The sequence below is a fragment of the Entelurus aequoreus genome, linkage group LG25 (genome assembly GCF_033978785.1).
Source record: "Entelurus aequoreus isolate RoL-2023_Sb linkage group LG25, RoL_Eaeq_v1.1, whole genome shotgun sequence".
Classification (NCBI taxonomy): domain Eukaryota; kingdom Metazoa; phylum Chordata; class Actinopteri; order Syngnathiformes; family Syngnathidae; genus Entelurus; species Entelurus aequoreus.
In genome coordinates, this window is record NC_084755.1 from 1,174,937 (window position 1) to 1,187,436 (window position 12,500).

The 12,500-nt window shown below is 36.4% G+C and overlaps 1 protein-coding gene across 2 annotated transcripts in view; it reads left to right on the forward strand.

The window, feature by feature from the left end:
* LOC133642566 (centrosomal protein of 112 kDa-like) overlaps positions 1–12,500 on the forward strand; it is a 212,218-nt gene that overhangs the window by 23,256 nt on the left and 176,462 nt on the right. For both annotated transcript variants that reach the window (XM_062036834.1, XM_062036833.1), the window contains exon 7: positions 10,739–10,786. In XM_062036834.1, coding sequence (XP_061892818.1) covers positions 10,739–10,786 — 48 coding nt within the window. The remainder of the gene's footprint in view (positions 1–10,738; positions 10,787–12,500) is intronic.

A 12,500-nucleotide genomic window follows, 5' to 3' on the forward strand; every position in this document is an offset into this window, starting at 1 on the left:
CTATCTATCTATCTATCTATCTATCTATCTATCTATCTATCTATCTATCTATCTATCTATCTATCTATCTATCTATCTATCTATCTATCTATCTATCTATCTATCTATCTATCTATCTATCTATCTATCTATCTATCTATCTATCCCCAAAAATACCTTAAAATAAGTATATTCTCACAAGTGCACTTTTCTTGGTAGAAAAAAAAAAGACGAGACCTTTTTGCTCAATATGTGGAAACATATTCTTCAATTAAGTAAATGCTAGTGCCGTTATCTTGACATAATGATATGCGCTCGGCATCATGATTTTTTTTTTCATGCTTAAGGTAAGAAATTATTACTTTTAAAAAAGTAGTTTTATACTTGTAAGTGTTGATTGATTGATTGATTGATTGCAACTTTTATTAGTAGATTGCACAGTACAGTACATATTCCATACAATTGACCACTAAACGGTAACACCCGAATAACTTTTTCAACTTATTCCCGTTAATCAATTCATGGTATGATGAATGATGGTTGATGACACAGCTTTGCAACAGTTGATATTCTAGTTTCAAGCATGTTTTTCTCACTAGCTGGAGCCTATCTCAGTAGACTTCAGGTAAAGTGTGGGTTTCCAGTCCATTTGTTTGAGCTGACCACACATGGACGTTTAAGTGTGTGTGCATTTGCATTTTTCACTCTAAATGCTTTCGTTCACTTTTTCTTTATTGTGTCGCATTTTAATGTAGAAAAAGCATTTATCGTGGTGGTCGTCTTTTTTTACATGACAAACATTGTTTTTTATCGGCGTGTAGTTTATCAAAAAACACCTTCTCTGTCTGGGAGGCGAGTGTGTGTTGAGGAGTGAACATGTTTGTGTAAACTTCACATCTGAGGAATATTTGCGCCTCTTATCTGCTCAGTCTGGAGTCTATCAGGCCAAAGCACTTGTACTCCATCTGCACCTGTATGACCCACTTTCACTGTCTGTCCAACATTATTTGTACACTTTCTGCAGACGCTCTAATCTTCTGTTTAACATTAACGTTTTGAAGATTAGGTACAGCGAATGCTTAGAAGGTGCTGGCATTGCATTTGGTCTGTGCGGAAGTGTTTTTCAAACAGTAAGTCAACAGATGTGACTTTGTACATAAAACACAACTAACCACTTTAAATTTATAAAACTTTTAAAGTAGATGCTTACTTCGTAATTGCAGCAGAGACGAACCTCACTCATTCTTGGACAGCTTCAGGTTTTTTTTGTTACAGATGTTCGAAAGCAGCTCAAATTGGTTTCTTTGTTTTACTTTAGCTCTAATGAAATTGGCTTGGTGGTCATACCGGACAAGTAAAGATTGCATAAGGTGTTTTTCTCCCTTCTTTCAAATATTCTAAATTTAAGTCAGCTTGCCCACCATCTGTTTCACAAGTTGCTTTGTCTTCGTAGGGAAAAATAACATTTATCAGTTTTTAAATTAAGTCATTAAATCAATCAGAACCAGAATGTTCAGATTGTCTTAGAAGACGTTTCGCCTGTCATCTGAGGAAGCTTCATCAGTCATACTTGCCAACCTTGAGACCTCCGATACCGGGAGGTGGGGGGTGGGTGGTAGGGGGTCGGGGTGGGGCGGGGGCGTGGTTAATAGGGGAGTATATTTACAGATAGAATTCACCAACTCAAGTATTTCATATATATATATATATATATATATATATATATATATATATATATATATATATATATATATATATATATATATATATATATATATATATATATATATATATATATATATATATATATATATATATATATATATATATATATATATATATATATATATATCCATCCATCCATCCATCCATCCATCTTCTTCCGCTTGTATATATATATATATATATATATGTATGAAATACTTGACTTTCAGTGAATTCTAGCTATATATATATATGTATATATATTTATTTTATTATACATATAAATAAAATAAATACTTGAATTTCAGTGTTCCGGGGGATATCCAGTAGATGGCAGTATTGTCCTGTTTAACTTCTCCTCCGTTCATGACTCGGCCACCGTGTTCAATGGAGAAGTCTGTTCTACAAAATGTACAGGCAACATAATTACATACCCCTTCCCCGTCGAACTGTCCTGGATGAACTGAAATTCTTGTTTCCATTTGTTTTGGACCTTGCAAGCGTATTTCTTCATCTTGCTCGTCGACGGCGTCGCCATGTCTGTAACTTCCTCGTTCTTCTGCTTCGTCCCCTTGTTGAGTGCGCAGTTGTGCACTCTACTCTCTAAAAGCCGTAGATGGTATGACGTCATTGGGCAGGCAAGCTGTTTATATTGTGGGAAAGCGGACGTGAGAACAGGCTGTCCCCACTCAGGTCCGCATTGAGCTGGAGGGGGCGTGGCCTCCAGCTCCGGCTGAATACCGGGAGTTTGTCGGGAGAAAATTTCTGCCGGGAGGTTATCGGGAGAGGCGCTGAATACCGGGAGTCTCCCGCTAAAAACGGGAGGGTTGGCAAGTATGTCATCAGTCTATGTTCAGACATTTGGATAGGTATAGAATGAGGTATTTATCCTCTAAAAATGGAACATGCAAGGATGGTTTTGCTCCAAATGACAGTTGTTAAAATACATTGAAGTGAGACCACTGCCAGCACAACAGTTGTTCGGATGGAGTTACCCTGGTTGCCTTTCTATTCAGTTCCATCAATGCCCAAGGGACTTGACCTCTGAAACCAAAAGTGCCTTTGTCCTGTTTATTTGTTCGAGGCTGAGTCGGTCAATCTCCTAGGAAGGAAGGTCTTATTTAAGTCTATGAAAATGAACTGATGAAGCCTACTTCGATGAGCGATGAAACGTCTTCTAAGACAGTGTTTTTTTTACCCATTGTTGGGTTTCTCAGCTGTGGTTCAAATGGGCCGCAGCAGTACTCAGTTGTAATAAACTGTTAGCCCACCTGCGCTAGCAATGACAACAATCTAAAACATAGGAAGTCTGGACCTAAAGTCATGTTTTTAAAGCGCAAAAATTATGACTAAAGTGATAAAGCTGTATTTTTATTTGCACTTAAATTGTATTCTTTATTATTATTAATTTAGTTAGAAATGTATTTTAGTTACGGAAATCACTACTCGTTCAAAAAGTAGCGTAGCTACTGCTAAGCAACTAGGAAATGTTAAGTTACCAGTGTTTCCCATAAACTGCCAAGATACCTGGGGCGGTGGGGGCGTGGCTATGGGCGTGGTCAACATGACATCATCGAATAATTTGCATAATTTACTACAATGATATGATTTTCTCTAAAAAGGCTCAAAAAATGTATACTTACTAATCAATTATAACAGTTTTGTTTCAAACGTCCATCCATCCATCCATCCATTTTACAATATAATTACAACACTTTATGTACATATTTATATACAGATTTGAACAATAATTTATTCACTGAAATATATTTATTAATTGTGGTTCTTACAAAAAATATATCTTATAAAATATAAAAGCTAAAATGTCTCATAAAGCTCTGCCCCTTTAATTAGTGCATACTAAATATTTTAACTTTAGCCTACTACTACAAGCATATTATTTACCAGCAACATAAAGTGAAACAGAGGCAGAGGTGTCCTGCCACAGTCAGTAACAAATAAACAGAAAACAGTAGTGGTGGTAGATAGACACAGAGCTTCATCAAACATCTGATCCACTGAACAAAGAGCTCCAAAAATCTTGAACTTTAGACTGCCATCAGTTTTACTCCCTACACTTAACCATGTGTTTCCTACTGCCTGCAGACTTTGCACCCTTTGTTATATACACATGTTGTGTTTCTAATATAAATACATTTAATAAAGTCAAATACAAATAAGGCAATAAGAGAAGTATCCTACACTTCTCTTTTGTAAAGTAAATCTGAACAGCCTATATGGGCATCTACATCAACTATATGATTTGCCTGAGAAGCTGGAGAGGACAAAAAAAAAAAAAAAAAAAAAAAAAAAATATATATATATATATATTTTTTATTTTTTATTTTTTATTTGTGGCGGACGTAATTCTGTCGTGGTGGGCCGCCACAAATAAATGAATGTGTGGGAAACACTGGTTACGTAGCTTCGCTATATGTACTCATACATATACTCAATGGTTAACTGGACGTCTTTATGCGCTCGACGCCTCAATCATTGGTATGTGTTCATCTACAAAACTATTCTGGGTATCACCCCATCTTATCTGTCTTGTATTTTAACAAAGAAACAAGGAAGTCACAATCTTCGTTCAATGAATGTTCTGCAATGTGTCGTCCCCAAAGTAAGAACTGAACTGGGCAAGAAAGCATTTAGGTTTTCAGCACCGAAGGCTTGGAATAACCTACAATCAAATCTTCAACTTCAAACCCTTGTTACATTACATGAGTTTAAAGCTTCTGTGAAAGGATTGCAGTCTACCTTGTCTGTATGCACATGTGTTATGTGAGCAAGTTTTAATGTAAATTTGATGTTTTATGTGTTGTTTACTGTTTACTGTTTTTAATGTAACCTTGCTGCTGCCCTCTTGGTCAGGTCTCCCTTAATGGGATCGTACCTGGTTAAATAAAGGCTAAATAACAATAAGAAATAAAAAATACTAGGAAATGTTAAGTTAAGTAAGTTAAGTTAAGCTACTTACTTAAGGTTACAATATTGCTTGTGATATATGGCAGCTATTATGTTGAACAAGTGCAGAGTTATAGTGTATTGCAGGGGTCACCAACGCGGTGCCCGCGGGCACCAGGTAGCCCGTAAGGACCAGATGAGTAGCCCGCTGGCCTGTTCTAAAAATAGCTCAAATAGCAGCACTTACCAGTGAGCTGTCTCTATTTTTTAAATTGTATTTATTTACTAGCAAGCTGGTCTCGCCTTGCCCGACATTTTTAATTCTAAGAGAGATAAAACTCAAATAGAATTTGAAAATCCAAGAAAATATTTTAAAGACTTGGTCTTCACTTGTTTAAATAAATTCATAATTTTTTTTTACTTTGCTTCTTATAACTTTCAGAAAGACAATTTTAGAGAAAAAATACAACCTTAAAAATGATTTTTGGATTTTTAAACACATATACCTTTTACCTTTTAAATTCCTTCCTCTTCTTTCCTGACAATTTAAATCAATGTTCAAGTACATTTGTTTTTTTATTGTAAAGAATAATAAATACATTTTAATTTAATTCTTCATTTTAGCTTCTGTTTTTTTGACGAAAATTATTTGTGAAATATTTCTTCAAACTTATTATGATTAAAATGTTAAACAAATATTCTGGCAAATCTAGAAAATCTGTAGAATCAAATTTGAATCTTATTTCAAAGTCTTTGGAATTTCTTTTAAAATTTTTGTTCTGGAAAATCTAAAGGAAATAATGATTTGTCTTTGTTAGAAATATAACTTGGTCCAATTTGTTATATATTCTAACAAAGTGTAGATTGGATTTTAACCTATTTAAAACATGTCATCAAAATTCTAAAATTAATCTTAATCAGGAAAAATTACTAATGATGTTCCATAAATTATTTTTTGAATTTTTTCAAAAAGATTCGAATGAGCTAGTTTTTCTCTTCTTTTTTTCGGTTGAATTTTGAATTTTAAAGAGTCGAAATTGAAGATAAACTATGTTTCAAAATTTAATTGTCATTTTTTTTGTGTTTTCTCCACTTTTAAATCGTTCAATTAAGTGTAAATATCATTAATTATTAATAATAACATAGAGTTAAAGGTAAATTGAGCAAATTGGCTATTTCTGGCAATTTATTTAAGTGTGTATCAAACTGGTAGCCCTTCGCATTAATCACTACCCAAGAAGTAGCTCTTGGTTTCAAAAAGGTTGGTGACCCCTGGTGTATTGTATTGGTCAAAGTGGGCGGGCGTGGCCTGCGGACCTGCAGCGAAGCGGGGTGTGTCAGGACCGGTTTCGAGATTAGTGACAGGTGCGTAGATGATACAGCTGTGAGTGTTTGTCTGATCACCTGTCGCTCTGTTAAAGGCAGCAGTCGGGAAGGAGAGGGGGTAGTTGATGGTGGAGAACGAGCGAGAGAGACTTTAACATGGCTGAAAAGCACAAGAAGGACAACTTAATGAAAAATAAATCATTGCTCACAAAGATGAACACGGCTGTCATGTCCGTCATTGGTGGTCCAGAGAACCCGGAGGAGCAAGACCTCCACAGTGCTCTTCTTAAAGTCAGACACTCTGTCGTAGGCAGATGTGGACGAACACATTCCATTCGCGTTAAAGCTAACCTACTAAACCTTTTTACTAAAATTCCAGCATCAAGGCTAGCTTTTGGACGACACACTTTTCCAATACACTTGTTAGAGAACCTTGAGACTAATTAAGAATGTATGAAAACTAGTATAACATAGAATTTTAGATGCATCATTTTACTACCGTCCTCCGTCATCCTCACACCAGGGGTATACGTTTGTGTGAGGAAAATAGCAACCCAATGTTTTTGTATTTAATGCTTTAGTCCGGGGGTCAGCCACCCGCGGCTCTAGAGCCACATGCGGCTCTTTAGTGGTGCCCCGGTGGCTCCATGGAGATTTTTCAAAAATGCATGGAAATGGAAAAAAAAAATGGGGTGAAAGATCTGTTTTTTGTTGTAATATGGTGTCTGTAGGAGGACAAACATGACACAAACATTCCTAATTGTTACAAAGCCCACTGTTTAATATGTTTATGCTTCACTGATGAGAGTATTTGGCGAGCGCCGTTTTGTCCTACTAAATTCCGCGGCCCTTGAACTCACCGTTGGGTGGACTGTGACTTACCAGTTTGTTTACATGTATAACTTTCTCCGACACTGCCACAGAAAGACGTGTTTTATGCCACTCCTTCTGTGTCACATTTTGTCCACCAAACATTATATGCTGTGCGTGAACGCACAAAAGTGAGCTTTGTTGATGTTATTGACTTGTTTGAGTGCTAATCAGGAACGCACAAAAGTGAGCTTTGTTGATGTTATTGACTTGTTTGAGTGCTAATCAGGCATATTTGGTCACTGCATGACTGCAAGCTACTCGATGCTATCATGCTATTTAGGCTAGCTGTATGTACACATTGCATCATTATGCCCCGATTGTATGTATATTTGAGCTAATTTAATTTCCTTTACTTATGTCCTCTGTGTATTTAATTTATATTTGCATGTCACATGACACATCCGTATGTAATATTGGCTGCATTCCTCATAGTTGTTTGTGAGCCATGTTGTTCCAGACCACAGCAAACTTAACCCAGCTTGCAAAGATTGTATTAAATCCACTAGAAGAAGACAGCCTGTCGTTTCCTTTAACTTGGACACACACATCTATACCTTTGGCCATTTTTAAGACTTTCATTTCCAAGAGTTATCTCAACCTCTGAAATGTTTTACTCATGTTTTCCAATGTTGTAAAAATGTGTAGAATAAATATTATATTTCAACATTTCTGTCAATGAATATTTGCGTCAGCCTGCGACACACAGTCATTTTGATAGTAGGCTAATACAACTAATTAGCTACTTATATCATGTGTTGTCTTCATTATAACACTTATATAAGACTTTTAAAGTAATTTTGATAGTAGGCTAATATAGCTAATATAGACACTTACATCATGTGTTGCCATCATTATAACACTTACAGTTGTGTTCAAAATAATAGCAGTCTCACATCACTAGCTAGATAAATCACTGTTTTTGTTAGAATTTCAACTTCTACACTACAAGTAAGTTTCTAGAAGGTTTAGTAAAGGTATAGAAAACCAACAGACCCAACAGGAATGATGTGCATGCTGCTGATTCTGTGAAACTGAATCATTTACTGAAAGGAGCGTGTTCAAAAAAATAGCAGTGCTGCGTTCCATAAGCGACATCATTGATTATGTGTAAAAAAAATATGTTAAACAAGTGGCCCTTATTTTAGGATCAAGGCAACTGACGCTGCATATGCTGGCTGTGCATTTGTCCTTGGAAAAACAGAGTAAAATGGGTCGTTGAAGACACTGTTCAGAAGAAGAGCGTTCTTTGATTAAGAATTTAATAAAAGAGGGGAAAACCTATAAGGAAGTGCAGAAAATTATAGGCTGTTCAGCTAAAATGATATCAAACACTTTAAAATGGCAGCCAAAATCAAAAAGACGAGGAAGAAAAAGAAAAACGACTATTGAAATGGATGGGATGATAACCAAAATGGCAAAGGCTCAGCCAATGATCAGCTCCAGGACGATCAAAGAAGATCTAAGATGGCCTGTGAGTACTGGAACAATCAGACCACGTCTATGTGAAGCCAAGCTAGCAGCAAGAAGCCCCCGCAAAGTCCCATTGTTAAAAAAAAGACATGTGCTGAAGCGGTTATAATTTGCCAAAGCACACACTTACTGGCCTAAAAAGAAATGGCGTAAAATTTGGGGACTGATGAGAGTAAGATAGTTCTTTTTGGGTCTAAGGGCCACAGACAGTTAGTCAGACGTCCTGCAAACACTGAATTCAAGCCCCAGTACACAGTAAAGACGGTGAAGCATGGTGGTGCAAGCATCATGAAATGGGGATGTTTCTCGTACTATGGTGTCGGTCCTATTTATCGCATACCAGGGATCATGGATCAGTTTTAGTACATCAGAATACTGGAAGATGTCATGTTGCCGTATGCTGAAGAGGAAATGCCCTTGAAATGGGTGTTTCAACAAGACAATGACCCCAAACACACCAGCAAACGAGTAAAATCATGGTTCCAGACAAACAGAATTCAAGTAATGGAGTGGCCAGCACAATCCCCGGACCTTAATCCCATTGAAAACTTGTGGGCTGACATAAAGAATGCTGTTCATGAGGCAAAACCAAAAAATGCAGAGGAATTGTGGAACGTAGTACAATTGTCCTGGGCTGCAATACCTGTCGACTCCATGTGCCACAGATGTGAAGCAGTTATCAGAAACCCTGGTTATGCAACTAAATTATAGTTAATAATTCTAAGGAAAGTTGAATCTGCAAGCATTTCTTAGTTTATACAGTACATTTGAGTTTTATAAAGAAAGATGTCAACACTGCTATTTTTTTGTTTTGTATTTCTTGACTTTCTGTAAAATATTGTCAAATTTAATTACTTTGTTCCAATTTTCTGGCTTTGAAATTGAATGTGCAGTCTCTCCAATGCATTTGTGTTCATTAAAATACAATTTATTTGAAGAATTTTGAGGTTTACACACCTTTTTAAACACACTGCTATTATTATGAACAGGCCCGGCCCTAACCAATCTGGCGCCCTAGGCAAGATTTTAGGTGGCGCCCCCCCCACATCGGCAGTGAAGTGTATATACTCACAAGAAACCGAACAGCTTTGTCTTTGACCTTTTTTTTTACTTAAAGAAAGCAAATTAACAATCAGAATTGTTAACAAGATAAAAAAAACTATAGATAAATAAATGAATACAAAAAATAAAAAATGAATATATGAAATACAATAATTTTTACATACATAAACACAAAATAAAACGTGTCAACAAGTTGCATAAAATAAATTAAAAATACAATATAAATAAGGCACTTCACAAAACAAGATATCAAACCAGTATGACTTTAACAACTATATTACAAAAAAAGGGGATCCTACAGAGTTCTCTATTTGTGCTTTTTAATATTGCATGAACTAGAATGACTTACAAATTACTGTACACCAGGGAGTACTGTAATTACCTAACGTTACATTATTATTTTCCATAACAATTTAGCCCCCTCCACAATAACCCGACGTTAAAACAGAACTAGCTATTTATTGATTAGCAATTGCCGAATCATGTAACATTAGCTTAATGCTAAAGGTTACTATCACATTCTGTAACAGACAAATAATTTCATGTAGGCTAACGTTACCTCCCTGCTACCTCTGTCTTTTTCTCGTTTCTCCTCTTCTTTTCTCTTTTTTCTTCCCTGGGCACCTGACAGTTTTGGCCGTTTTGACATCTTGTGTTGATTTTTTGATGTGGACGTCCAAAAAGAGTCATGATACGGGAAGGGAGGGGGGGCGTAATATTGTAACAAATAATATTTCTATTAAATAGGCTTTACTTTGCATTTGAATTAACGTGGGATTATTTTACGTATTTAGAAATAATAGTACCAACTTTTTTATTTTTTTCCTCCAACATTTGTGGCACTGGCGTGGCGCCCCCTGATGGACGGCGCCCTTAGCATTTGCCTATGCCACGGGCCGGCCCTGATTATGAACATAACTGTATATAAGTCTTTACATTTTTTGCGGCTCCAAACCGATTACTTTTTTGTATTTGTGGTCCAATATGGCTCTTTCAACTTTTTGGGTTGCCGACAACCTGCTTTAGTCACTTCAACTGTGTCCTTTTTTTCTCTCTCATGTGGTTTGCTTCGCTGTTTCTTGCACCTCATATAATAACCAAAGACCGCGTCACTTATTGGCAAGGATGCACACACATTAGCGTCCGTCTGCAAGTAAACGAAACAGAGATCGCTTACAGATTAGTGGTCCCCAGTGTTGACAAAAGGCCTGTGTGCACTAAAGACATGTCGGAAATAGAGCCGGTGGCATGCACAATACCTGTTTTTCTAAACAGACAAGAGTTGACGGAGGACATTCCTGCCGCAAGCTTTTGATGTAGTGCCCGCATTGTTTATGACACACTGAAAAAAGAAAAAAAAAGGTGGAGGTTATAGTCCGAGAAAAGAGGGCTAACATTTTTCTCTTTCCTGTTTCAGGTTGAAAACCCCAGGTACTTGCGGGAAAAGGTCATTCCCTTGTCCCCGGTAACTTACCCCTTCAGATGTACATACATACTGTATAGGGCTGGGCGATATGGCCTTTTATTAATATCTCGATATTTTTAGGCCATGTCACGATACACCATATATATGTGGATATGTTTAGTCCATGTCACGATACACCATATATATGTGGATATGTTTAGTCCATGTCACGATACACCATATATATGTGGATATGTTTAGTCCATGTCACGATACACCATATATATGTGGATATGTTTAGTCCATGTCACGATACACCATATATATGTGGATATGTTTAGTCCATGTCACGATACACCATATATATGTGGATATGTTTAGTCCATGTCACGATACACCATATATATGTGGATATGTTTAGTCCATGTCACGATACACCATATATATGTGGATATGTTTAGTCCATGTCACGGTACACCATATATATGTGGATATGTTTAGTCCATGTCACGATACACCATATATATGTGGATATGTTTAGTCCATGTCACGATACACCATATATATGTGGATATGTTTAGTCCATGTCACGATACACCATATATATGTGGATATGTTTAGTCCATGTCACGATACACCATATATATGTGGATATGTTTAGTCCATGTCACGATACACCATATATATGTGGATATGTTTAGTCCATGTCACGATACACCATATATATGTGGATATGTTTAGTCCATGTCACGATACACCATATATATGTGGATATGTTTAGTCCATGTCACGGTACACCATATATATGTGGATATGTTTAGTCCATGTCACGATACACCATATATATGTGGATATGTTTAGTCCATGTCACGATACACCATATATATGTGGATATGTTTAGTCCATGTCACGATACACCATATATATGTGGATATGTTTAGTCCATGTCACGGTACACCACATATATGTGGATATGTTTAGTCCATGTCACGATACACCATATATATGTGGATATGTTTAGTCCATGTCACGATACACCATATATATGTGGATATGTTTAGTCCATGTCACGGTACACCATATATATGTGGATATGTTTAGTCCATGTCACGATACACCATATATATGTGGATATGTTTAGTCCATGTCACGGTACACCATATATATGTGGATATGTTTAGTCCATGTCACGATACACCATATATATGTGGATATGTTTAGTCCATGTCACGATACACCATATATATGTGGATATGTTTAGTCCATGTCACGATACACCATATATATGTGGATATGTTTAGTCCATGTCACGATACACCATATATATGTGGATATGTTTAGTCCATGTCACGATACACCATATATATGTGGATATGTTTAGTCCATGTCACGATACACCATATATATGTGGATATGTTTAGTCCATGTCACGGTACACCATATATATGTGGATATGTTTAGTCCATGTCACGATACACCATATATATGTGGATATGTTTAGTCCATGTCACGATACACCATATATATGTGGATATGTTTAGTCCATGTCACGGTACACCATATATATGTGGATATGTTTAGTCCATGTCACGATACACCATATATATGTGGATATGTTTAGTCCATGTCACGGTACACCATATATATGTGGATATGTTTAGTCCATGTCACGATACACCATATATATGTGGATATGTTTAGTCCATGTCACGATACACCATATATATGTGGATATGTTTAGTCCATGTCACGATACACCATATATATGTGGATA